Source organism: Mytilus galloprovincialis, chromosome 5, assembly GCF_965363235.1.
Source record: "Mytilus galloprovincialis chromosome 5, xbMytGall1.hap1.1, whole genome shotgun sequence".
Taxonomy (NCBI): Eukaryota; Metazoa; Mollusca; class Bivalvia; order Mytilida; family Mytilidae; genus Mytilus; species Mytilus galloprovincialis.
The window spans coordinates 8365373-8393128 of NC_134842.1; the positions used below are offsets into that span (position 1 = coordinate 8365373).

The window sequence follows — 27756 nt, forward strand, 5'->3', positions numbered from 1 at the left end:
TATGCGTGCAACACAGTAAAGGGTTACTGCATAATATATATCAATTTCTCCCATGATTATGACTTAATATGTTAAAATTGAGAACTCATTTATTATTATTCGTGCTGTAATTCTATATTTTAATCCCTTAAATCTATCATGAATTGTATTTACAGGATTACTTCGGGGATTATCTCAAGAAATGATTATCCCTCTTATCTAACAGTTGATTTAGGGTGTGTTCTGTTTTTAAATTCATGATACAATCGTGCATCTTTTACATAATTCGAGCTACAACATTGAAAAAAAAATTCAGAAACCCTTATATCGTTCTTACCAGTATAGTAGATGTCATGGTAATTGGTATTTTAACAAATATAGATGAGCAAAAATAGATAACAGGTATGCGCCATACAAAAACCAAACTATTCAACAAAAGAAAACTACTTTGAAAATTCACGTTTTATTGTTGCATAGTACATGTATGTTCGTTGTATAAATAATTCCCACCGAAGATAACTTTATATTTTTTTGCACAATATCAAGTTTATGAACTAGTGATTTTTCTTTTGAATGATGTATACTGTGGTAAAAAGGGACGAAACTTCTTATTCAATACAAAATATACTATCGGATTAATTATCGTTGAAAGTTTTGCTATTAGCACAGAAATTAATGTAACTCGAACTGGAACCACATCTTTTCTGCCGTAAGCTGTCCATAAACTGACCACTGCATAAGGTGACCACAACAAAATGAATACGACACACATAGTAAATGTCATCTGTAAAGAAACAGTCTAAAAGTTAATCAATTGTACTAAAAAGATTTATAGTTACACACCTAAATTATCCTTCGAACTTAGATTAATAAGTGTATGAATGGTAAGGAATAATTTGCAATCTTTTTTTCTAAAGTCTATATACCTATCCGTATATGTAATGTGTGACAAATGAATGTACAACTTATCGCACTATTCGAGAATTGTTTTCTGTTTTCTACCTTGTTTTTCACTATTTGCTACATAAGAAAATGCTCGATTATGCAAGTCAGGAGCATAACAGTTAATCTCCATTCGTTTTATATGTATAAGAGTCTTTCTGGTTAAATTTTCGTCGGAGCGCGGTATTTTTTTAAATTTACTTTTTCTTGACATTAACTTAAATAAATGATACGAACAAGCATATTTCAATAAGTATCATGATAGTATTTTTTTATTTGAAACTCAAAGGTCGAAATAGAAATGACAACGCCATGACAAAAACGATTAAAAGACTAACAAAATTATTCAAACCACAACCTAGAAAACTATCGATAAGATTAGGCATCACAGAAACCACTCATAAACAGGTGTAATAAAAGATGTCCCAGAAGGGTAATACTCATAAATACCTTCATTAAGTACGTCTCTCTAGCTCGTTTCCTCACTGAACATCTCGAAAACGCATTAATTATCGTTCGTGATGTTCTTCGTCTGGATCTCCTAAGATGAATCAATATCTTTCCATAAGATACGTTCATTATTATAACAGGAATAATAACACAGAAAATTAAAAAGAACGAAACAAATATATCATTCCCTTCCCATTGAAGAGTACATGATGTACCATAGGGTTCTGGACCGTATCCACGTATTCCGGATAATGGTAGACAGGCCCATATAGCACCATAGCAGTATATTACTCCTATACAATATTTTGTATTCTTCACCAACTTTTGAGCTGGAAATGAAAAACAAATATTTATAATCTAGCGTAATCATTAAGTAGTTGGTATTTATTTAATCATTTTTACAGGAATATAAAATTATAAAAACAAACTGATATAAAAAGTAGTGACAAAAAAAATCTTATAAATATAAATATAGTGGATAATCTGTTGATGATGAGAGTGGTTGTAACAACCTTGACTTCACATGGGGATATAGCACGGTTAGTTTAGTGTATAGTCGAAGACGCTACTTTTAAATTTTTCACAATTAACAACGACGTAATTAAATTATTTCCAAATTAATCTTCTGCTATTTTATTAATGAGAATTGATTCTAAATGTGAGAACTTACCTTGATCCGTTCTACAGACTTGTACATATCTGGCAAGACTAATGGCAGCGAGAGTACTTATGCTTACTACTCCACAAAAGAAGCCCGTAAAACCATATGTTGCACACACTGCAAAACATAGAAAATTTACATAAAGAAAAACACATATCTATGTGTTTTGTTGTACAGCTTTGCATGGTGTTAACTTCCGTGTGATTGGTGTTAACGTGTTATTGGGTCTAGTTTTGGGGGAATACTGTATAATGCACATGAAAAGCTGTTTGTTTTTACTTTATTTATTTTTATATACATATAAGAAGATTTGGTATGGGTGTCAATGAGACAACTCTACTTATATGTACGCATATACTTCATATCAAATTTAAAAACATTAAGATCCGCACCTGTGGTATTAATTGTATCAATGCCGTATGCACTGTGCTCAGCGCCCTCAATCACTCGACTAACTAGACTATATATATGCCTACATATAGCTTTCTAAGACGCGTTATACCGTTTTTCGTCAGCTTCATCAACGGATATAATTCAGTACATGCATATGGTGATGTATAGTGGCAAGTAAATGGTATAACTTACAGTTCAAATTCCTCTCATTTCAATTATTTGACATGGAATATGACATGTCTTTTTTGGGTAATGATGTATGATATAAGTTGGACATCTACGCCGTTCAAGACATATTAACCTCGGAGCCATGTTTTAGATATTGCATACCAATTATATGTGTTATCTCTATTTTCCTTGATTTTCTTCCTTTCACTCTTGTCAATCTAGATCTGTTTTTTAAACCTTCCTATTTTGTTTATTGATATTTTCCCCTTATTTATATTTAAATATGACAATGAACAAAAACATCTTCTGTTCTTTGTTGCAGGATATCAACACATCTTGTTTCGCGAAATACAAAATTACAAGCTTCAGCATTAAAACAAAAACGGTTCTTTTTTTAAATGACAAATAAATGTTTTCTTGATCAAATTATCAAGAACAAGAAAATAAAGTTGCTACCTGTGACAAAATGCCAAAATCTATATGATAGCTTTATATTAACCATATTTGAATAATTTCATAGCCTTAATTAGTGATTTGTAATATTTTAATTCAATAAAAACCAGGATATATTTGAAAGTTCCTAAAATGAAAATACTTACAATATTCTCCAATGGCTAATTCGTGATGGAGTGATGAGTATATAGGCAATGGAAGCCCAATAAGTGGCATTATGATGTCAATTATAGCGAGATTTAAAATATAACAATCACAAGAGGCTAACTTCTTCATCTTCCGTACAAACACATAAACTACAAAACCATTAAGGAACACAGCTATTATGCCTGAAATGAAATTAAAATTTTTAGAATTATAATAATCACACACTAAGGAGAAATAAATCACTTTATTGTTTTCTTATTTTTTTAACCATTACATGTAGGTAGGTACCAAGGTAGGACTATACTATATTAAGTGACACGTAAATTTGGTTTTTTGCTTTTTTTTTTTTTTTGGTGGCATTTTTAATACTGCCATAAATGCGGGGTTTTTTTTCTATCCTTAGAACCAGGTTCAAACAACCATTCTTTCTCAAAAAGTCAGAAATATGGCAGTTGTTATCAAATAGTCCATGTTTATGTATGTTGGCGTTATTTTTGAAGTATTCAAGTGTTTCTGTTTTTCCGTTGATTTCCTCATGCATTTGATGTGTTTCCTTCGGATTTGGTTAACATTTGCAACCCGGATTTGCTTTTGCTGATTTAATTTATGACAATGAAACAGAGGACTACTACAGTTGCCTTTGAGAAATCAACATTAACCTCGGTTTAATAGGACCTAGTTATAATTTGAAAGTGATGACATGACACAGGAATTGTTGCTTAAATTATTTTAATAACAATTTAAAGGCGAACATTGGTATCAGTACGAATTTTTATTTACTTCGATTAAGATCCATTTCTTGTACTGATGAAGCACGTAAAAAGTGTAATCGGTTTGAAAGAAACATTTACAGTGTTAATGATATGTTATGCCAAAGTAATAAAAAAATCTCGTTTTCTCTATCCAAACAATAACGAATGCAAAAACTTCTTCTATGAATGGTTTCTAGATTGAATTTGTCACAATTTTTAGATGCATGTGAATTGTGTCTATGTTTATTTTTATAGATATAGGATATCGTTTTATCCTGAGGTAAATAAAATCCTCAGCATTTCAAAATGAGAGTTTTGTAACCAGGTAGTTTATAAGTATGACCATATCAACACATGTCAACACATACAAGCTGACTACTGGTCTGTTGATACCTTCGGGGAATAAAACCTCCAAAAGATATGGCATCGACCCAGTGGTTGTAAATAAACTCATCATAGATACCAGTATTAACATTTTGTATTCTCGCCAACCAAGGTAATGGCAGATCATATGCATTTTCAATAACACGCAAACTATAACACAAGGATATTAATACGTTTTACTGATTCTACGTATTCGTTATTTTAAAAATGAATGTGGTAGTCATAACTCCTACACTTGCAGACAGATAACATAACTGTAATTTGATGATTTATGCCGGTTGACATACAAAGATCACACCAGTACAAGTTCTATTGTTACCAGATTTTATATATTGTTCTATTTCATTCAAGACAGTAAATAAATGTACACATTTATAAATTATATTACATATTTTTACTGGATTTCATCAAATGTAATCATGTACAAATTTGTACAAGTATTTCACATGGAGAACATATATAACTGTTTTTAGGAAGAGGGTATTCACAACGTAAAAAATTGTATTTAAATAAACGACCCTCGTTTAAACTTGATAGAATGTTTTCAAATAAACACGTTTGTCATTGTGTTGAAGTTGAATAAAATTTCTTTATAAAAATCATTTTATAACGCATAAATATGACATGCTCTTTTGACGAATGGATGTCCATTAAGAAGTAATATTTCATAGATTTCAGAAATGTGTTAGGAAGTATATGCTTGAAAACTGTTAGCAAAATGAGTTGGATCTTGCATATAAACGACTCCGGTTTTTCTTCGGTCGTCATGCATGTAAGTATCATCAACAAAATAGTATTAACTTTATTCAACATGTTAGAATTAATCCGTTTTGTCAATGATTGTCATTTTATAAAATATTTTATTCACAACTTTGCAAGGCGATGTTTACCAGAAAACTCCGACTTATGTATTTATTCAATTAAGGCTAGTTTTGTCTTGTATTTACTTAAAATTGCATGAATATGCGGTCCACAACTACTTTTTGCTTTTCTTTTGATCCTGTTTAGTTTTATTAACATTGATGTATAAAAGTGTTTAATGTTCAAATATTTTGGTATAAACGACTGTCGGAACATTAATTGCCGTTTTTATACCTAGTACCGACCAAAGCTATTTTATCTGTTTCGTATTATGCTTGATACGTTAACTTAAGTTACATAGATAATGTTGTTACATTGTTACACGACAACATTTCTATGCATGTACATCTTTATCTTGTTATGCACAGAAGCAAATATAAAGTTAATTCTTTTTTTATGTTATAGGCAAAACATAATGAAATGATGTTTTATATATATATAGTCACCAACTGCACACTTTTCATAAAAATGTATTCCAAAATAGTCCTCAACAGACCATGTATCACTGTTAGCATAATACATGATAATGTCTTAATTACAGCATAGAAATATCCAAACAGCGTACCTTCAAAGTTTTCTGCGTTTGTACATTTCATATAATATTCGATCAGAATAGTCAGTTTCATCCGGTTCTTTCTATAGTTAATAGCTAGTTTTCATCCGAATGATTACTTTTGTATAAAAAAAACATCCGCATCTTAGGTTCACCAATCAAGAAATAAACACCATGCTATCAAATATTCTTATCCCGTCAATCTTGATTTACCCAATTTTTAGAGCCTATATTTAGATTTTTTTCTTAGCTTCCTGAATATGCATAAAATAGATGCTATATTATTATGCATACATCAATCACAGAATACACAATAAACGATCATATTTTATACAATTTCATGAGCTTTTCTACTTAATATAATCTTTCCTACCAAATTTAAATGTTAAATGGCTTGCAAAATTTGAGATCGTTAGTGCTACCATTCTAAATGAACCAAACATATTTTGAGGTTTTCTGACATTTCCAAGAGATAATTGGGAATGCATTCAATTCTAGAGTTGAGATCATTTTATGGTTTTATGATGTAACTTACCAATCAAAGTCAGGAAGCAAGCTACACAATAATCTTCCCAGATCTCCAATTCTGATTCCAGAACGGAAAATCCCTCCAAAACTGACGTCTCATTCATAGTTATATTACAGTTATGAAACAATTAATTATCAGTCTGTGTGGTTGAATGAGATGATATATATTGATAAAATTTGTCACTAGTTGTCTTATATACGTTATAGTATTTCATGGTGTAATAAATTAGACTCCAAAGTCAGAGTTGAAATGTCACGTCATAAGTATCACATTACAGACTTTTGATTGGTTGTACGGAGTCGTATTGTCTTGAGTGGCATTTTACTTGTTGGAATATAATTGATTCTTAATAGTCTCTTCTCAATCCTTCAAAATTTCCAACGTGTTTTTAAAACACATTCTGTATTCCTCAATATAATTCCACTCTTGGGGATAAAATAAATTTATGACGCAGAACTTAAGTAGATTACATAGATAACTATTACATATGGTTTACAAGTTGAAAATATAAACATTAAAAAACAGCTACAAAATATTAAACTTTTCAACAGTGAGTAAGTTGTCTGCTAACTCACTAAAAATGGATAAATCATGATTATAAATATAAAAAAAGAAAATTCTTGTGGTTTAGACAATTGTTTGATTTACATAGCTTTATAACCTTTTTGTTTTGCACATTTGTAGACATCAATCAATTTGCTTGACAACGTTTGCGAGCATATCATTTTCGCTGTCTAAAGATTTATTCCTTCAAAGTATTCAACATAAAAGGCAGCACCAAAATCTATTTATAAACATCGTCATATAAGAGTAATAATTCCGTTAAGACGTCCACTTGCAGTTTAGGCAAACTTATGTCTTTGTTAAATGTAGTTTTAATGCTAAAGATGCATGCCAAAGTAGAGGAAAATCACAATTTAGGGGCAAGAAATCTAAGCTATGTTGACTTATGTTTTCTTCTTCGTCATTGTTTGGTATAATAGTTTGTTACTTGTCTAAACGGGACTTCCTATTTATTTACGTTTTGGCTTAAGGGCATACGATACAGTATTGATCCTGTATTTACAAGTTGATGAAAATTTGCATATAGGCTATTTTAAACCTCATCAAATCAAATATGTTATAAAAAATATACCTTCATGTGCTACATTTTGAGTAAACTGAGGTTCAAATTTCAGATATTTCCTCAAAATACGGATTTGTGGACATATTTTTCCTTTCGATAGAAATACATAACTTGTTTGTTTTACAAGATAAACACGATCTGTTTTTTGTTAAATTATTTGTAATTTGTGTGTTATATAAATATTGCATAAATTTTTACATTTTATTTTTACAAATAACTCAAATTCATCAAATGATCATGAATGTAGGAAAAAAACGTAATTTTTGGCTGTATATTTATCAAATTTAAAAAAATTGCACTATTTACTTTTTCATGAAAATTGGTACACATAATCTTCTTTCGTAATCAAACCAAATGTCATTTTAAAAAAGGGGGGTCCATGAACTCGTTTTCAAGTTAAATCAGTTTGAATGCAAAAAATAGCCGAAAACTGCATCTTTTCCCGATAAGTCACCGTTTGACGTCGCGAAAATAACAATTTACGTAAGCAACGTCATTACCTCTCCTGTAAATGTATCGTATGCCCTTACGATGCCTGCCAAGAATTGGATACCAGTATTAAAGGCAAACAATCATTGCTTGGTATAACAGTTTGTTACTTATCTAAACAGGACTCCTTATTTATTTACGATTTTGCTTAAGATGCCTGCAAAGAATTTGATACCATGATTAAAGGCAAGAAATCTATAAGTTTTCTACTGACAATTTCGGTAATGTTGACGTATTTGTTGATGTTATCTTGCTGAAAATATTTTCGATAAGCATGTCTTCTTTTTATAGATTACGTATGGATGAATCCTAAAAATTGGAGAAAAAGAAAACTATTAATAATTCGCAAAAACTCTCATACATTTAAGACAAAAAAGGATAATAGCTTCTTTTCATCTTGTCTTATGTAATTGTTCTAACAATAAAGGTCTTGTTTGTTAGTAGAGGAACTATCTGACATATTTTAAACTCGATGCACAATTATGGTTACGGTCACGTTTGAAGGAGAAGGCTTTTGTAAAAGGCAACGTACGCCAATAGATGGCAACATACAACCAACACCAAGTGATGGACATAGCTTACACCAACTCGTAGAACCAGGTAAGCAAAAAGGAATGACAAATCATACTTTCAGCGCTGATCTAATGTTTTAAATTACAACACTGCTTACATCATTAGAATATAATCTTCACAACATTACAATATTAGTTATTTTATCGTGATTCAAAAGTTCTCAATTATGAATAGACGTGATAGTACATAGTAATCCCTTATGCACGATTATGTAAGGATTTTGCTACTTTGATTCAAATTCAAGTCAAAGACCTTAAATTTACTGTTATTTCCAATTATGGATGTGATTCCTGCACGTGTCGCAAAATTGTCTATACGATTTCTTTTTCGGGCAACAATAGCCTGTTGTTTTGTAAACGTTTTATTTTATATAAACTTATCATAGATACCATAGCTTATAATGTATACTTCAGACTAGCAGTTCGTCTACAAACGAGTAATTAGTGGCGCTTGAGTCCAAATTGTTTACTTGTGCATTTATTAAGTTGGTTGTAGTTAGTAGTTATCAAAGGTAGCATTATATTTTGATACACCAAACGCGCGTATCGTTTTATTTACAACGATGGGTGAACAAAAGAGACATAATAAATAAAATAGTCAAAATATTGGTGCAGCAGTCATCACTGTGTTACAATCTTAAAACAAAAAATAGTATTGGTAAAACCATTAAACGTTGTTACCGGTTTGGAAGCTTCATTTTAAAAAAAAACTTTGTCATTTTCTTAAAGAAAAGCAACAGTAGTATAGCGCTGTTAGAAACTCATCAATCGATACAAAATGACATATCCGGGTTACAAACTAAAACTGAGGGAAACGCATTAAAAGCTTCATTGGGTCTTGACATAAATATTTGTTAAAGCTCTCGCTGAGATATATACTTTTTGTGTTTATGTTACGTAAAGTAATCTATAATCAATGAAAGCTTCGTTTTTTGTTATTTTTATCGTGCGAAACTTGCGTTTCACTTTGATATCTTCCCAAGTATATTTTTGCAATTTCAATCTAAGATAAATATTAAACTGCTGAATATGAATATCTAAGTTCTACTGTTCCGGGCCTCTATTTCACAGGGTGATCGTCCTACGATATAAGGTTGGTCCCTATATCTGTAAAACTTTGGCCTTTTTTCTTGTAATTTACTTTATTTTTAATATTTTAACCAATTATATCTGTTTGTTTTGTTCACGCATCGTTTCTACATACATTTTCTACATACGAAAATGCCTGTGAATATGACAGTTGTTATCCATGCGTTTGATGTGTTTGAGCTTTTGATTATGCCATTCTATTGGGAACATCCATTTTTTGAATTTTCAGTATTTGTTTTATTTATTTTTTTTTATATTAAAGTTGTACATAATGTGTCTTTCTCTTATATAATATGTCTTATTTTATGCTGTATCAATTCGGTACTCTGAACATTACACATAGAATAAAGGGCTTTTTGTTTTTGATACTGACAGTATCAAAAACAAAAAGCCCTTTATTCTGTTTATCGGTAATTAAGAAAAATCAAAAATAACTACAACAATACAGCAAATAGCAAACGAACTATTTTATCGCGTCAAATTACGGCGAATCACACTTGACGTCACAGGCTGCATTACGTCATTTGAAATTTTGTCACAGTGCAGTAAACATGGCGTTCTCTTGCACAAAATATTGAAAATTCAGTAATACATAAATTTCTCTCTTTAAAATCTAAAACATTGTTACATACACGAGCGAATCGTACAAGTTGAGATATATAAACACCTTAAGATGGTGACAAGGGAACGTCACCATCTAAAAATGGATAATTAACGATAGGAAATGAAAAATCATCTCGTTTATCATAAATTTTAGTATTAAGCTTTCCGTTAGTGATATAGATATCAAGATCGAGGAAAAGGCAGTGTTCATTGTAAGTATCATCTTTATTTAAAGTAAGTTCAACAGGATAAATTTCTTTAGTATACATACTGAAGTCGTCATCATTGAGAGCCAAAATATCATCCAAATATCTAAAAGTTTATCAGATGTTGTTTCGATGGGTCTTTGCTGATTTTTGTCATAAATTGTAACTCATAGTAATACAAAAACAGGTCCGCAATAAGTGGTGCACAGTTAGTTCCCATTGGAATTCCGATGTTTACTTTTTACCTGTTACTGTTTCACTCCAAACGGTTTCAAGATAAGGGCCCCCAGTAACCCCTTTTTCAAAATTTATCCTGGACCCGCATTTGAATTTGTTGAATTGTTCTTTGATGTTGACAATGAATCCATATTTTCTTTATATTTGTCAGATGATATCACAAAAATGCTCTGATGCGATAGCGGGACCTTTTTGGTCACTATTTATGTGTTGCGTTTAAATATGAATTTTAATACTTTATAGGGGCTGAACAGGTTAAACAAATACTTCTCAAAAAAAGAAGACACATAGAAACAGCACCAGACTATGAATGAAGCAAAACTCGGATCGACATGGCATGGACAGTAGTAAGTACGACCTCCTTGTGAATAGTAAATAATTTTGCAGATAACGAAAATATTTGAAGTTTATTGGTGTTTTCGTACATATCCTTTTCAAATTTTACGCAACCGTTTAAAAACTAATCTAACTTTTTTTTCAAAGAATGACACTTGAGTATTTCATTGATTCACCAAAAAATTCGTGCGTTTCTGCGGAAAAAATCACGCGCGATTTTGTGTATGAAAGGAAAAATAGATTCCTTACGCGGTGCTTTCGCGCATGTCAATTGCGAACTGACCCAATAAGTTTATTATCACGACCAGTCTACTGAATGTGAGATATGTCATAAATTCTTGTGAAGGGGTTTATATATAAAGGCAACAGTAGTATACCGCTGTTCGAAAGCCATTGAGAGAAAACAAAACGGGGTTACAAACTAAAACTGAGGTAAACACATCAATTTTAAGAGGAAAACAACGAAACAGCAGAAACACTGAATTGCAACAAAAAACAGAAACGAACCATAACTTAACAACTACCATTTTTCTGACATGGTACAGGACATTTTAATAAAATGAAAAAAGTGGGTTAAATCTGGTTGTGCGGCTACCCAAACCTCCCGCTTTTGAGGTATTGTTAAATATAACACTTAAATGATATCATAACATGACAGGACTACAGTACAAATAATTTATAATATACTAGTTTCTGTGTAATGTTATATATCATATGGTTTAATTTATATTGGCGGTTCGTATACATCCTTGGCTGTAAATATTTGGCTTTAAGCGCTCCTTACGAAGGCAGATCCAGAAATAACTTTGGACGCACAGAATTTTAAATGTAGTATTAATAAATCGCAAAATGTACATTATAGGCTGATAACTAGTTGTTTCATAACTGTTTTGTTAATCATACTGCGATTTTTAGAATTAACATCATTTATTAGGCAACTTCAGATTATAAAGTTCTTGATTTGTAACTGACATTAATGAAATAAACAGTATATAAAATTTAGGTTTTATTGTTAACATATCTGACAAAGTATCAAAAATTCTCTATACTAAATTAAAAGACACATGATGATAGCAGTCTCAACAAACTTCAAATGTCGTCAATCTGATTATATGATTATAACTTATATTGTTAATTAAATATTACTGGCATTTGTGACTCCGAGTAGTGATGTAAAATTGTCAACACCAGATATCAGTTTGATATCGTCCAATGGTTATTTATCATTAAAATTATAGTCACGTTTCCAACTGAACTTTCCATGAACACATATGGCTGTAAATTAAGAAACATGTGGAAAAAATTCCCGAAAGGGACTTTGATTGTATGGATAATTTTAGTCATTTATGATGTTCTAGCTTATTGACAAACTGGGTGAACTAAATATGTCAGTTTATGATTTTCTTATATTTTTAACGTATATATGCATGTTAAAAAGGTATTAATAAAACTTTTATTCCCAGTATACTATTTAGTTCTACAGCATCGTCCGTGATTGGTTTGTTGTTTGAAATTGATTTTCAGAAATAAAAACGGTTTCTACAATCTCCCAAAACATGTAAAATACTGAAAATACTCATCTGTTAGAAATATTATAATTATGTATGCATTGTAAACAAAAATAGTTAAGTATAGAAAGAGTGTAGACTAATTGTGAAGCAGGGTGAAGTTCGAAAACAGCAAAAACATACATTCATCAATCATTTCCAATTTTTATTCTTTTTTTTTCCAAAATAAAATCTACTTTCTACTTGAGTATCTTGATAATGTTTGTATAGTTTGATAACTATTAACACCACTGAGTCGATGCCACTGCTGGTGGTAGTTTCATCCCCGAGAGTATAACCAGCCCATTAGTCAACACTTAGGTGTTGACATGAATATCAATAATGTGGTCATTTGTGTAAATTTCCTGCTTACAAAACTTTGAATTTTTCGAAAAACTAAGGATTTTCTTATCCCAGGCATAGATTACCTTAGTCGTATTTGAGACAACTTTTCTTAAATTTTTTTAACTTTCTACTTGTTTGGCTTTATAAATATTTTGATATGAGCGTCACAGATGAGTCTTATGTAGACGAAAAGCGCGTCTGGCGTATTAAATTATTATCCTGCCAACTATTATATAAATAGATAAATTTAAATATATATCTACCATGTTTAAAAGAGGGACGAAAGATACCAAAGGGACAGTCAAACTCATAAATCTAAGATAAACTGACAACGCCATGGCTAAAAATGAAAAAGACAAACAGAAAAACAATAATACACATGACACAACATAGAAAACTAAAGAATAAACAACACGAACCCCACCAAAAAGTTAAGGGTGATCGCAGGTGCTTCGGAAGGGTAAGCAGATCCTGCTCCACATGTGGCACCCGTCGTGTTGCTTATGTGATAACAAATCCGGTAAATAGTCTAATTCGGTGGGTCAAATTCATGAAAGGGGAAGGGAAAGGGATTGTAGTTACGACGTAACTAAACGATCTAACTGAAATACTGACTTGTAATCAAGAAATCATTTTTGTTTTATTCATCGAATGCACAGCAATATTTCTTTTTATGATTTGAAATAATAAAATTTTTAAAGAAATGTTTCTTCTTGTTTGATGTAACAAAACAATCAAATACAAAACATAATTCTATCACAGTCATAAATGCAAGGTTTCTTGATTTGTATTGTTTATGTTTGTTTCAACATACCGTATTTTTGGTTATATTAAGTTAAAAATGACATCCATTATATGTATTGCACTAAAATTGACTACAAAAGAGACTAAACAGGAAAATTTGCGACCTTAGAGAAGGTTATTCGTGTAATATTGTTATAATTTTGTTTTGGATGTTCATACATGGTTGATTTTTTAAATTTTTGCATTGCACATGATCGCACTTTTCGTAGACAGTTATGGCTTCTTTTCACCTAATCTGATTGGTGTAAACTGAGAAATATTTTAGTCCGAAAAATTAAAATTGGTTTGTTTTTGGAATTCATTTGGTAAGCTTTCAAATACCATGCTTACCTTTAGATCTTAACGTGTTTTTTTTTAGATTTTTGGTTTTTGGTTTGTTGTTGCTGCGGTCTGATCTCAGAGGCGGATTTTTTTTTTTTTTGAAGCGTGATTGGAGCGGGCCCCCTCTGAGGTCAGTCAGTGGTCCCCACTTATGAAATTTCTGGATCCGCCAATGGATCTAATAAGTCAGGCCACTCTTTAATGTCTGCTGGTCGCTCGCAAACATCAACCAAGATTTGATTTCTTATAATGTAATGAGAAAAACGTCATTTTCTGAATGTATGCCTCCATATGTATAGTTTGAATGGCAGTCAGTATGAAAAATTCGAGCTCACCAAAGATAACAATTTAGAGAATAATAATTGTGTTGTTTTTTTGTTGTTTTCTCCTATTACAGGCTTTTTGTTTACTTTCTGAGAATATTTGATTGTCAGCACTATAACATTAAATATGTTTTATAGTATCTTATTAATATTGTATTAATATTATATTGTCAGTTTGTTTTAGATTTATGAGTTTGACTGTCCCTTTGATATCTTTCGTTCCTCTTTTATTAAATTGATATGTAGATGGAAGTAAACTTCAACACAATTCGAATAAAATTACAAAATGTACTTTGCAATTCCTTTTTGTTACGTTCTGTAATGTTGCCCAATAACAAGTACATTTAACAGAATAGCCATCATCAGTAACAGGAATGATGTGTTAGACAGTTGCCAGTAGCCAGTACTTCGGTACTGGCATGAAAATACGGATTTTTTTTTTTTGTGTTATTAAAATTTGCTGTTACAAAATGTTAGAAATTATTATAAATTAGGGAATGTATCTCCCTCATGCGAAGCTCTGATTCCTTTCACGGTTTTGACTATACTTTTTGGACCTTTAGGATTATAGCTCTTCATCTTTTATATAAGTTTTAGATTTCAGATATTTTGGCCACGAGCATCACTGAAGAGACATGTATTGTCGAAATGCGCATCTGGTGCAGAAAATTGGTACCGTTAATGTTATTGCATTGATGAAAAACAAAGTTAATCTACTATATGCCAACCATTTCATTTAATATCAGTTATTTTTATCATATAATATTTAATCTTAACATTGTATAAATAGACAGGTTTTTTTACTTTTGATAACAGCAGAGAACATTGTGCAATTCTAGTATAGTAGATTGTAACAGAAAGGAATTTATTTTTGAATTTTTCATTACCTAGGCAGATTTTCATCTTGCAAATAAAGTTTCAAAAGATAAATCACATTGTTTGCTATTATCTTCCAATTGTAACCAATTTGTAATAATGTACTTTTCTTAAACTATGAAATAAAAGAATTGTTTTGAAAAAAATAATTCATTCCTGTTACCAACTATGTCCTATTACTCAAGATTATTTTAATGTTACCGACATATCGGACTATATTTTAGTATATTTCTTAACCTTTTGTATCGTAAATGCTAAAACAAATAATTGACATTTGATAAAATATTGCAGGATATACTAGTAAACCACAAATAGTATCTTTAACTTATTCCTTATACCCATTAGAAACTTTTTAAAATTGATTCACTTTAGTTACAGACAAAAACAGCAATTTTTAGTTCCATTTTTTACATTGTCATTGTTACCCTATTTAACAATTGTTTTAATTACAGAAAACCGTTCCTGAATCCTCAGTATTTGTTATTCGATTTTCACTATTTAAATACCATTTCTAAAACAAAATGTATGATACTGAAAACAATGTAATAATCACATACAATTAAGTGTAAAAACAAAAATATTAAGCTTTTGCTTTAAATACGCTTGTAACCAGCTGAATAATACATCTTAATAGGGTAGAAATATATTTAATGATCCACAACGTAAAATATAATAATAAGCGGCTTGGGTATCGCATATTAAACTAATTCTATAATCTCATAAAATCGGCTCAACATATAATAATTATGTAGATGCATCATATAATCTTCCTTACAAATCCTTGGGTTAAAGCTATTGTCTTCTGTCGAAACAGCAGATATGGAGTATATGGCTTTGTTTTATTGACCATTGGTTGAACCAAATGTCTCCCTAACGCGAAAGGGTGAGCAATACAATCTCCATCATAATTTAAAATGCTTGTGAATTGTCAGCCGCTTCGCTGGTCCTTCTCCTGTACCTCAAATCAGTCGGGCTTGTAACATCAGCTTTTGATTTGTTTAATATGTTTGAGCTTTTTGAACTGAGTTGAGTTTTTTTGTTGCTATTGTCATTTTACTTTTATCTTACGGTACTACCTTCGACTGTTCTTATACTTGTCTAAGGAATTAGACGCGTATATGTCAAATGACATTTCTCCACTGTTTTTAGCTCATAGATCGTCTTATCTACAATGCATAGTGATATTTTGTTTGTTTCCTTAGCACTGTCCATATGACGAACAATGCTTTAAAGAATCTAGTTTCTAATGCATTTTAATTCAGGCACATCACTTAAATTATCCAAAATATCAGCTGTAGATTCAAATTTCCCTTGAATTTGAATACAATACTTATATTGATACATCCGGATTAAATATTGGGTAGTATCACTGAAATTTGAATCGTATCATGGATATATTTTTTTTACATCATGCATGTTTCCATATATACGAAACTAATCCGTATAACAGATGTTATCTATATATAATTGTTGAAGGCTTGGCATGCCACAAAAGCAAGTTCAACCCACCATTTCTATCTTAAAATGCCCTGTACCAAGCCAGGGAAATGGCAATTGTTATATTACAGTTCGTTTCTGTGTGTATAATTACATTTTAATGTTTTGTTTCTGTTGTGTCGTTGTTCTCTTATATTTGATGCGTTTTCCTCAGTTTTAGTTTGTGACTCGGATTTGATTTTTTTTTCTCTATAAATTTACGAATTTCGAACAGCTGTATATTACTGTTGCCTTTATTGAAATGTTCGACTTACCATTATTGTTGGGTTTTTTTACAAAATTATTTTCAATTCAGTCCTGGCAGTTAAACAAACGTGCCACTGACTTGGTCTTCACCAATGTTTTTATAAAATAATGTTATCTATGATTAGTGCAAGCATTGTTGTATATAGCTTCAAGAAATGGACATTTAGATATTGTTAAAGTTTAAAGCAGAACCTGATTGTTGTGATGTTAATATAATTTCACCATTGAAAATTGCTTCCAAAATGTTACAAAGATCATTGTTGCAACAATTTTGCCAACAGTATTTATTTGAGGAAGATATTGAACCAGATTGTACACAACAGTACAGCAGTATAGTGAAGCTGCTTTTAAAACATCAAGGAAATCAAGATAGGAAATACAAGCCCAGGAATATCGTATCAATTGGGAGATATATATTCCGTATGCAGAAACCACGAATTGAATGTTGGTAAATAAACTCAAAATTTTAATTCCTCATTTGTATTTCAATATTGCTAGGGGACATCGCAACATTTGTAAGTTGAACAATAATGGCGTAATATGAGTTGAAAGTGATTTAAACAAGTTTTATATAAACTCTTTATTGACCTGACTTTGACAAAATCTATTAATAGTATAATGCTATCAGACATATATATAATTCATCTATATCTATATCAAAATGCTTTTCTCTTGAGAACAGACATTAGGCTAAATGGTTCATGATTTATTTCAAGCGAAGATTAACGTAATGATACTTCCCTATGCATTAAGCTGTAATAGTTGGTTATCTGTGTTGGTCGTGTGGTCTTTTTTTTTTTTTTTTTGTTTAAATGTTACATCATATATGCCATGTCTTCTAGTAGATGTCTAATATCAACAGGCATTATTCCATACTGATCCTGGAGTGCTTGTCTGACAGTTGGTGTCAGAAAAGCCGGCATTACTGGACCTAATCCAATATTCTTGATGCCAAGACTCATTAAACTAAGCAGAACTGCTACTGCTTTCTGTTCAAACCATGACAATGATAAAGACAAAGGTAAACTGTTAATGTCAGTATCGAGAGCCGACGTCAGTGCCTGTTCTACCATAATTGCACCATAACTGTCATTACACTGTCCAAGGTCAAGCAGTCGGGGAGTTCCAGTATTTCCCAGAGTTCCATAGTCTTTGTCATTGATTCTATATTTAGCACAACCCATTGTAAGTATAACAGTATGCGGCGGCAATGAATGTGCCAATGTTTTGAAATAGTTGCGTTTGTGCCAAAGCGAAATAAGTCTATATCATCTATTACTAATAGCTAACAAGTGGTCATATTATAATTGTAACTTAATTTCAAGTAACATTCTCCGCAATAACTATATAATATTCAATTATTAGCATGTGAAATAATAAAACTATGTAAACAAGATCTCATTTATATATACAGAACACATGCATTATAAAAAGCAACTTATGAAGTTCTTAAAATATATATAATGAAATATATAAGAAATCAGAAGTTCACAAACTACGTTCTGTTTCACAATATCGCTAGTGTATCCCCCCTGGATTTGAAAGGCGTATAGTGTGTTACTAAATAATAAAACGTTGTTACCGGTAAAGATAGGGATAAAAAACGGACAACTTTGATGAAGTCAGCTCAAAAAGAAATTCTTATATGCCAAAACCTTGAGGAATATAGGGAAAGAGAGACAACGGCAAATGAATGCACTTACTATTTTTAGTAACAAAGTTACAAAAGCCTCTCCAAGTCTTGCATAAGAGATTACTATATACAATCACGTGAGTTTATGGTAAAAAAAACCCTTAGAAACACGATGAAATAATGCAGATTATGAGTGTGTAATAGAAAACATGTCGGCAGACATAAAATGAAGAGTTACGGTACTAGTGTATAAAACCTACAGCAATTTCCAACAGGAGCAATTTAATTTCAAATCAATGAAATTTATATCTGGCGTAGTGGATTATTAACCTGGCATTTTTAGGGATCATATTGTTAAGATTCTGAACGGACGTGGATGTGTCTTAAAGTTTATACATCCCTCAGAACATGTTTATTTAGCTGAATATGTTTAGCCAGCTGAAAGACGCCTCCGGGTGCGAGAATTTCTCGTTGCATTGAAGACCTGTTGTTGACCTTCTGCTGTTGTCTGCTCTATGGTCGGGTTGTTGTCTCTTTGGCACATTCCCCATTTCCATTCTCAATTTTATTATTTAGTATGACTATGGGTATTATGTAAAAGACGAATCTTGACTATTCTGGTGTAATACTATTTGCTATACCATCAAATGAAATAGAGTAAAATTATCAGTAAAAATAAAACAATCCAAGCTATACACAACTCACTTCATCTGCATTGTCTAAGATCACCTCCCTTTTAAAGCCGACAGTAAATGTGTTCTTATCAAACTTCTGAATTGCCTTGTCGTCGAATCCTGGAAGTGATTTGGCATGCTGGAAATAAAGACATATCTTTTTTAATTTTTTAATTGAAGTGTTCCTCCTTCACACGCCGCTCGTTCTAATCTAACTTGCTCATACTTTTAATGTGTTGAAACAACAGAGTGTGAGTCTATTTTACTTATTTCAATCTACTGTGCTTAATTTCTTTTATATAGTTTTGTTTTTCAAAGAACATATTTGTTCCAAAATCTATTTCATTGTAGATCTCTCCCTCCCAACACCGTAACTACACTTTCAAAATGTATCATTCGCCTCCCGTTTTGAAAAAAAAAGATGAGCCTTATGAATTCATCTATTTTTAATATATAATCGGTTTATTTTCTTTTATTGTTATTTCAAGAGAAATATTTGTTGCGAACAACAAACTATAGAAAATCTTACATGTATTCTGTATCGATTAAAAGTTTATACCAAGCCCTTTAAAGATTTAGCTGAGAGTTGAACCCGGTTGTTAAAAAAGTAGCCTTGTCCCAAGTCAGGAGCCTGTAATTCAGTGGTTGTCGTTTGTTTATGTGTTACATATTTGTTTTTCGTTTATTCTTTTTTTACATAAATAAGGCCGTTAGTTTTCTCGTTTGAATTGTTTTACATTGTCTTATCGGGGCCTTTTATAGCTGAATATACGGTATGGGCTTTGCTCATTGTTGAAGGTCGTATGGTGACCTATAGCTGTTAATGTCTGTGTCATTGTGGTCTTTTGTGGATAGTTGTCTCATTGGCAATCATACCACATCTTTTTTTTTTATATTGGTCACAAATGGAAGTTGTTGTTTACGATATTTTCTTAAGGGACGTCTGAGGCATTCAACAGAATGATCAAGTAATTTTGAATGGTTTCTATTCTATCAATTACCATAATGATCATAACTACAGTATTGACATGATGTAAATATTGCATCAAAAATACATTATAAATGAAATCGTTCAGTTTATAAACCATGGTGTCGTATTAAAACTCCCTCACACAAAGTCAACCTTTTGATTGTTCTTTAGAAGTTCTTCATAATCGTGATGCTTCCTAAATTTTATGTACTGATTTCTCAAACGTGCGTTGAGGTTCAGGTTCAGGTTCAGGTCCCGGTCACGAGATATCAAATGAAAGTTATTTTCCAAAACGTGTCGTTTTCCTTTTAACATCAATCAGAACATGAAAACCAGATGTATTTTCCTGCATTTTCTTAATTTAATGTAAATATAATTTTGACTTTAAGAATTCACAAAGACTCGTTCGTTGCCAAAAATAAATAACACAACTTTCTTTATGATTTAATTTTCACTGGCTGTAACGTTGTTTTCAATTACATAATTACTAGTTTTGGTGAGTGCTTTTCATAATCATACTACAACATATTCATTATATTATGTACTACATTATGATACGGCAAAATATATTAAAGTATCTTATGAAATCTTGATATTTTGCAAATGTCCAGACAAAACATAATCAAACCCCGATTTATGCAGCCTGTTATTCAAACCATGTAGACATTGTGAAATTATTGTTAAATGTAAACAGCAATACCAATATTTGTACAGAGAGTTCTGAACCGCCTTTATTAGTCGCATGTATGTATGGTAACACATCCATTGTTGAATTATTGTTAGTAAACGGTAGTGATCCAGATCTTTGCGATATCAGTGCAAGACAGTATTAGTGAATATGATCCTAAAGGTAATGATATTATGAAGACACTAGTATTCGATAACTATGATATTTTTAAGCCTACTCCTGCTTTTTTAAATAACATTTTAAAAGTAGATTCTTAACTTCTTGTAGACTTTGATCTTTTCTTTCGAAACAAAATGAGTCGCCGCTTTTTAGTGCATCGTACATGGGTTACTTTGATATTGTGAAACTGTTACTTGACCATCACTGCAATCCAAATTTGGATAATAATTTTGAAGAATCTCCTGTTTATATTGCTGTTAAACATGGTCACACAGAAATTGTTGAATTGCTTTTGAAATATAAGGCTGATCCTGACCTATGTAATAAAAATTGTGAATACCCTTTAGAACAAGCGCTATCTCGGTGAGCTCAAATGACTCCAAGTCCTTTTGAAAACATGATTGATCCTGACGGTAACACAGGCGAGTCCTTGTTCATCCAAAATCCACAGACTCGATTGAAAACTGTCAAATTATTGTTACAAAATAATGCTGATCCAAATTTATTTAATGCACATTGCGAAACGCCATTGATTGCAGCTTCAGAAAGGGGCTTTGTAGATATTGTTGAAGCACTTTTAACGTATAATGCAGACTTAAGTATATGTAATGACAACTTGGAATCTCCATTATATCTTCCTCAAATAAATACTGTTGGCAAAATCGTTGCAACAATGATCTTTATAACTTTTTTGCATGTCTCATCTAGTTTCGAGTGATTTAAACGACTCAGAGAAAATACCCAATTTTTCATAGTATTGATTATTGGGTATTTTCTTGATCACTCGCAACTAGCTATATAGGTAAGACATGCACAGAAATGATAGATATGTATTATGAATATAGAAAATTGACTATTTTAATCAACAACAAAAAATAAAAAAAATATATCTGTTTCATATGCCTGTGGATAAAACTATTTGCTGACATGGTTTAAATTAAAGTAAGACCACCAATTCCCCGGTATCAAATCATTTGAAAAAAAAACAATGTATTGCCATGTGACCTTTTACATCGAAGGGTTAAACTTGCATTAAGTCGTGTTCAGACAGAAAATAAAGGAATATGGAGTAAACGTGCACGGGATCTAATTGCACACAAAGTCAATGCATAGAAAAAATACAAATGATCAATGGTCAAAGTTTTTATTCCTGTTCTTCATCTTGATAGTTGCTGGAAGGTCTTCAATAATAAAAGAATAAATAATACCGTAAAAGAAGGTCAAGATGGTCCCTAGTGTCGACTTGGGCAGTACTAGTACTTAAAGTATAATACTGCACTGTCTCTATATCTAAATCTAGTCATAAAAAAATCACCAAAGTCAGCACAATAAAAGACAAGAGCAGACAGATAGACCCGGTATTAATGATTATGAGAAATACGATTTTTACTTTATCCTACATATCGGTCTTTTAATGTTGCCCCTAAAACCTAAAAGTCTTAAATTACAATGAATCTATGTTTTTACTTTGAGACCAGAATATTGTCGAAAAAATAGCTAAAGATTATTTGCGTTTCAATGTAAGAAAGAGTCCGCGGAACGCTCAGAATGCACGATTTTGCGTTATTTTTCTCAAAGCTTCTGGGGGCCTCGAGCGGCCCCCAAACCCCTCGCCAAATTTTTTTCGCCTCGCTACACTCGGCGAATATAGTTTGCCTCACTATTAAAGGAGGCTAGTTACGGCCCTGTCAAGTTATTTAGATATATCATAAATGGTTTCTACTTTATCAATCACAACAAAGACCATATCTACAGAACTGGCATGCTGTAAATATTACATTAAAAATTCATTATTAATGAAATCGTTCAGTTTGTAAACCCTGGTGTCGTATTAAAACTCCCTCACACAAAATCAGCCTTATGCTTGTTCTTTTGAAGTTCTTCTGGACTGAGGTGCTTCCTACATTTCATATAATCTCTCAAACGTGAGGTAAGGTTCAAGTTCAGGTCACGATATATCTGATGCAAGTTATTTTACAAAACGTGTCGTTTTCAAAATTGAAATTGGTATTAATTTTAGTATGATAATCATGCGATTTTTACGAATAAGCCTGTTTAATGTAAAATTCGCATTGAAATTAAATATACGTGAAATTGATTCGAGTGAAATTTGTCTGTGTATGGAGCAAATTGTTTCTTCGTTGAGCCCTTTTCTACTCCTTTTTTACTTTAGCGTCACTGATGAGTATTTTAAAGACGAAACACACGTCAAATTAACAAACCAGATCTGTGATGAGTGTACTATCTTTAACCAGATGCATTTTTTGTTTGCATTTTCGTAAATGTGAATGTTATTTTGACTTTAAAAAATCATTAAATCTGTGAGTAATTTAATCATTCTTTGCCAAAAATAAATAGCGAAGCGCAATAGTGAAATTTTTATTGTCTGTACGTTGTTCTTCGTTTTTCAAATACCAATCTTATTTAATAATACGGCAAAAGGTATCTTATGATGAAATCTCAATGTGTTGCACACTCTTGGGTACACTTCTAGACAATACTTACCACAGTAGTGTGAACATGTATGTGAAGTTAGCAGCCGGTTCGTTATTCGATATTCAATATCCAACCGGCTGCTAACAGTCGGTTAGATATTCAAAATTTAGTTGAAAATCTTAAAAAAAGAAATACTTAATAAAAATACGTAATAACATTAAAAGCATGATTTTCATAGTTAAGAGGACTGATAAGATACGTAGGAAATCGTTTCATGACATCTTCTAACTGTTGTAAATTCTCGTTGCTCATGACCTTTTCTAAATAAACCCTTTTCTAACTTGCACATTTGTCTTTATGTAATATAGATTTGTGTGAATAAAAAAACTTCAAAGATGTAATTTTTGATATGATATTTCTTAAACCAAAAAGAAAAACCGATAACTCTCGACACGTTTTAGAATATAAATAGAAATATTTATTGCAAGCCCGAAAAAGAAATATATAGTGAAAACCTACCTGAGACCGTTTAAATGAGTGAGAGACCCCCTGGTCTTTTAATGTTCATAAATTTCAACTAAATCATAGACTCTGTATGTATAAAGGTTGTATCAGAAGGATTTGCCAGAATAATGTCATCTTCGATATCTACGGAGGGCTTAGATTGTCACTTTTCAGCTAAAAAAATGTCAAAATTTTAGGACAAAGGGCACAGGGCAATGACGAGAGCCCACTGATCTCACAATCATTCTAATATTATGCAGACAATAAGTTATAGGTACATACAAACGTTACTAAAAGGAATTTGGGTACATTTCCTGTCTTCCGTTTTACGGAGCGCCCAAAGTGCCAGTTGGATATTCAAAATATATAGCGAAAACCTACCTAAATGTCTGCACAATATTAGAAAGATTGAGAGATCAGGGGGCTCTCACCATTACCCTGTGCCCTTTGTCCTAAAATTTTCACAATTTTTAGCTGAAAAGTGACAATCTAAGCCCTCCGTAGATATCGAAGATGACATTATTCTAGGAAATCCTTCTAATACAATCTTTATATACACAGATTCTTTGATTGATTCGACTTTTATGGACATTGAAAGACCAGGGGTCATACCCTAATTTAGTCTCAGGTAGTTTTTCGCTATATATTTCTTTTATGGGCTTTCCATAAATTTATCTATTTCTTTTTATATTTCTAAATGTTTCTGGAGTTATGTGTTTTTCTTTTTGTTTTAAGAAATATCATATATAATGTTAAAGTGCATATTTGAAGTCGTTTTATTGATAACAATCTATATTACAAACATGTAACTTAGAAAAGGGTTTATATTCAAAGACAACGAGCATTTATGACAGCTTCGAGAGGTCATTATACGATTTCCTACGTATCTTATCAGTCCTCTAAACTATGAAAAATATGCTTTCAATGTTATTAAGGGGGCTCCTGGGTACAAATCAATTTTTTTTTTTTCTAATATAGGATTTCGCTATATTTTTTTTACTTTATCATATACTTAAAAGAAAAATGAAATAAAAAATTGGGTCACCGTTCATTTAAGCTCACAATCTGCCTACAGAAGAAGCATACATTTTAATTAATGTCCTTTTTTTCTGTTGAGCTAATAGGAGAAATAGAGATAATATCGAAATAAAAAAATAACCTAATTACAGATATCGCTTAAATTTTACAATAATTTAGTATATGTACAACTTATTTGAAAACAATAATAAAAAATATAGGTCACCGATGAGTTAAAAAAAAATGGCATTTTTGCACCAAAGGGAGATAATTTGGAGCTTTTTCAATGATATAAACATTTTAAAAGTCATCTGGGGCCAAACCGAATCGTTTTTTTTTTTTTTGGTTGATTTTTGTACCATATCATAAAGTAATAACTATCAATGTAATAAATTAAATGTGTAATGAAAACATAAAGGTTAAATTTTTGTACCCACGAGCCACCTGAAGTATTTGATTTTTTTTATGATTTTCAATTTAATTTTGAATATCGAACCGACTGCTAGCAGACGGTTGGATGTTAAATATCGAATATCAAATAACGAACCGGCTGCTAACTTCACATCCATATTAAAAATATATACGTGTGAAGCTTACGTTTATCAATTGAGACAGTTCCTCTTTATTTTCCAAATTGATATGTTTACCTCCATGGATTCCTGTCTCGTTCAAAGTATACAGTCTATCTCTGTAAGACTTTAAAGGCTCGATAACACAATTTGTTGTTATGACAACTGGTCCTGGAAAAGTTCCAAATTCAATCTTCTGATTCTGCCATGCACTACCAAACTGACCAACCAGATTCTATGAGAAGATGAAATGTACTTCAGAAAAATTTCAAAGTCGAAGTTTAGTGTCATATCTAAGTTTATACGATAAAATTGAGAATGAAAACGGGTCATATGTAAAAGAGACAACAACCAGACCACATAGCAGACAACAGCCGAAGGCCACTAATGAGTCTTCAACTCGGAGAAAAAATCCCCTGACCGAAGCTGTGCCTTAGCTGGTCCCTGAATAAAGTTTACGAAGTTTACTTCATTTTTGAATGCATAGACAAAATTTGAATAACGAAACTTCTTAATCAGATAATACAATATGTATCTTCAGATAGTCCAAGTTGTATGTTATGTTATTATTGGTCAATAAAGAAAATATTTTTATTTCGATATTTGTTTGTTTAAAAAAAAGTGTTATCATTCTGCGTTGTTAGGCCATGAAAAAGAATAGGTTTGTTTGCCCAAACGCTACCTACCCAGAAAAAAGCTGCCTACTCAAATTCTTTTATTGTCCTGATTTGAAGAAGTTTTTTTTAATCAGATAGGCATGAAGACTAATGAACACCCGATACTTCAATTTTCCTTTTTGAAAAAGAAAATGCCTACCAAAATACCCACTGTCTCAACCTTTGGGTAGGGTTTGGGCGAACCAAAATATTTTTAATTGTGGCCTTAAAGGTGACATTTTGGTTTTAGAACAAAATTAAATGCCGACGGGAAGGAATCAAACAGATTGGATCACGATAGTCAATAAACCACATAAACAATGGCTCCCACCAAAACTAGAGGCTCTAAAGAGCCTGTGTCGCTCACCTTGGTCTATGTGACTATTAAACAAAGGAAGCAGATGGATTCATGACAAAATTGTATTTTGGTGATGGTGATGTGTTTGTACATCTTACTTTACTGAACATCCTTGCAGCTTACAATTATCTCTATCTATAATGAACTTGGCCCAGTAGTTTCAGTGGAAAATTTTAGTAAAAATTTACAATTTTATAAAAATTGTTGAAAATTGACTATAAAGAACAATAACTCCTTAGGGGGTCAATTGACCATTTCGGTCATGTTGACTTATTTGTAAATCTTACTTTGCTGAACATTATTGCTGTTTACAGTTTATCTCTATCTATAATAATATTCAAGACAATAACCAAAAACAGCAAAATTTCCTTAAAATTACCAACTCAGGGGCAGCAACCCAACAACGGGTTGTCTGATTCATTTGAAAATTTCGGGGCAGATAGATCTTGACCTGATAAACAATTTAACCCCTGTCAGATTTGCTCTAAACGCTTTGGTTTTTGAGTTATAAGCCAAAAACTGCATTTTACCCCTATGTTCTATTTTTAGCCATGGCGGCCATCTTGGTTGGATGGCCAGGTCATCGGACACATTTTTTAAACTAGATACCCCAAAGATGATTGTGGATAAGTTTGGATTAATTTGGCCCATCAGTTTCAGAGGAGAAGATTTTTGTAAAAGATTACTAAGATTTACGAAAAATGGTTAAAAATTGACTATAAAGGGCAATAACTCCTATATGGGTCAACTGACCATTTCGGTCATGTTGACTTATTTGTAAATCTTACTTTGCTGAACATTATTGCTGTTTACAGTTTATTTCTATCTATAATAATTTTCAAGATAATAACCAAAAACAGTAAAATTTCCTTAAAATTACCAATTCAGGGGCAGCAACCCAACAACGGGTTGTCCGATTTATCTGAAAATTTCAGGGCAGATAGATCTTGACCTGATAAACAATTTGACCCCCGTGTCAGATTTGCTCTAAAGGCTTTGGTTTTTGAGTTATAAGCCAAAAACTGCATTTTTCCCCTATGTTCTATTTTTAGTCATGGCGGCCATCTTGGTTGGATGGCCGGGTCATCAGACACATTTTTTAAACTAGATAACCAAAAGATGATTGTGGATAAGTTTGGATTAATTTGGCCCAGTAGTTTCAGAGGAGAAGATTTTTGTAAAAGATTACTAAGATTTACCAAA

General features: G+C 31.7%; 1 protein-coding gene across 1 annotated transcript; it reads right to left on the minus strand.

The window, feature by feature from the left end:
- Positions 1–526: 526 nt before the first annotated feature.
- On the minus strand, positions 527–6375 carry LOC143076987 (opsin-5-like). Its single transcript, XM_076252878.1, has 5 exons — positions 6279–6375; positions 3193–3375; positions 2042–2149; positions 1372–1700; positions 527–763 (listed from the first exon to the last, which is right to left on the minus strand). Exons 1-5 carry the CDS (start codon positions 6373–6375, stop codon positions 527–529), a joined length of 954 nt encoding a protein of 317 aa, XP_076108993.1.
- Positions 6376–27756: the final 21381 nt, after the last annotated feature.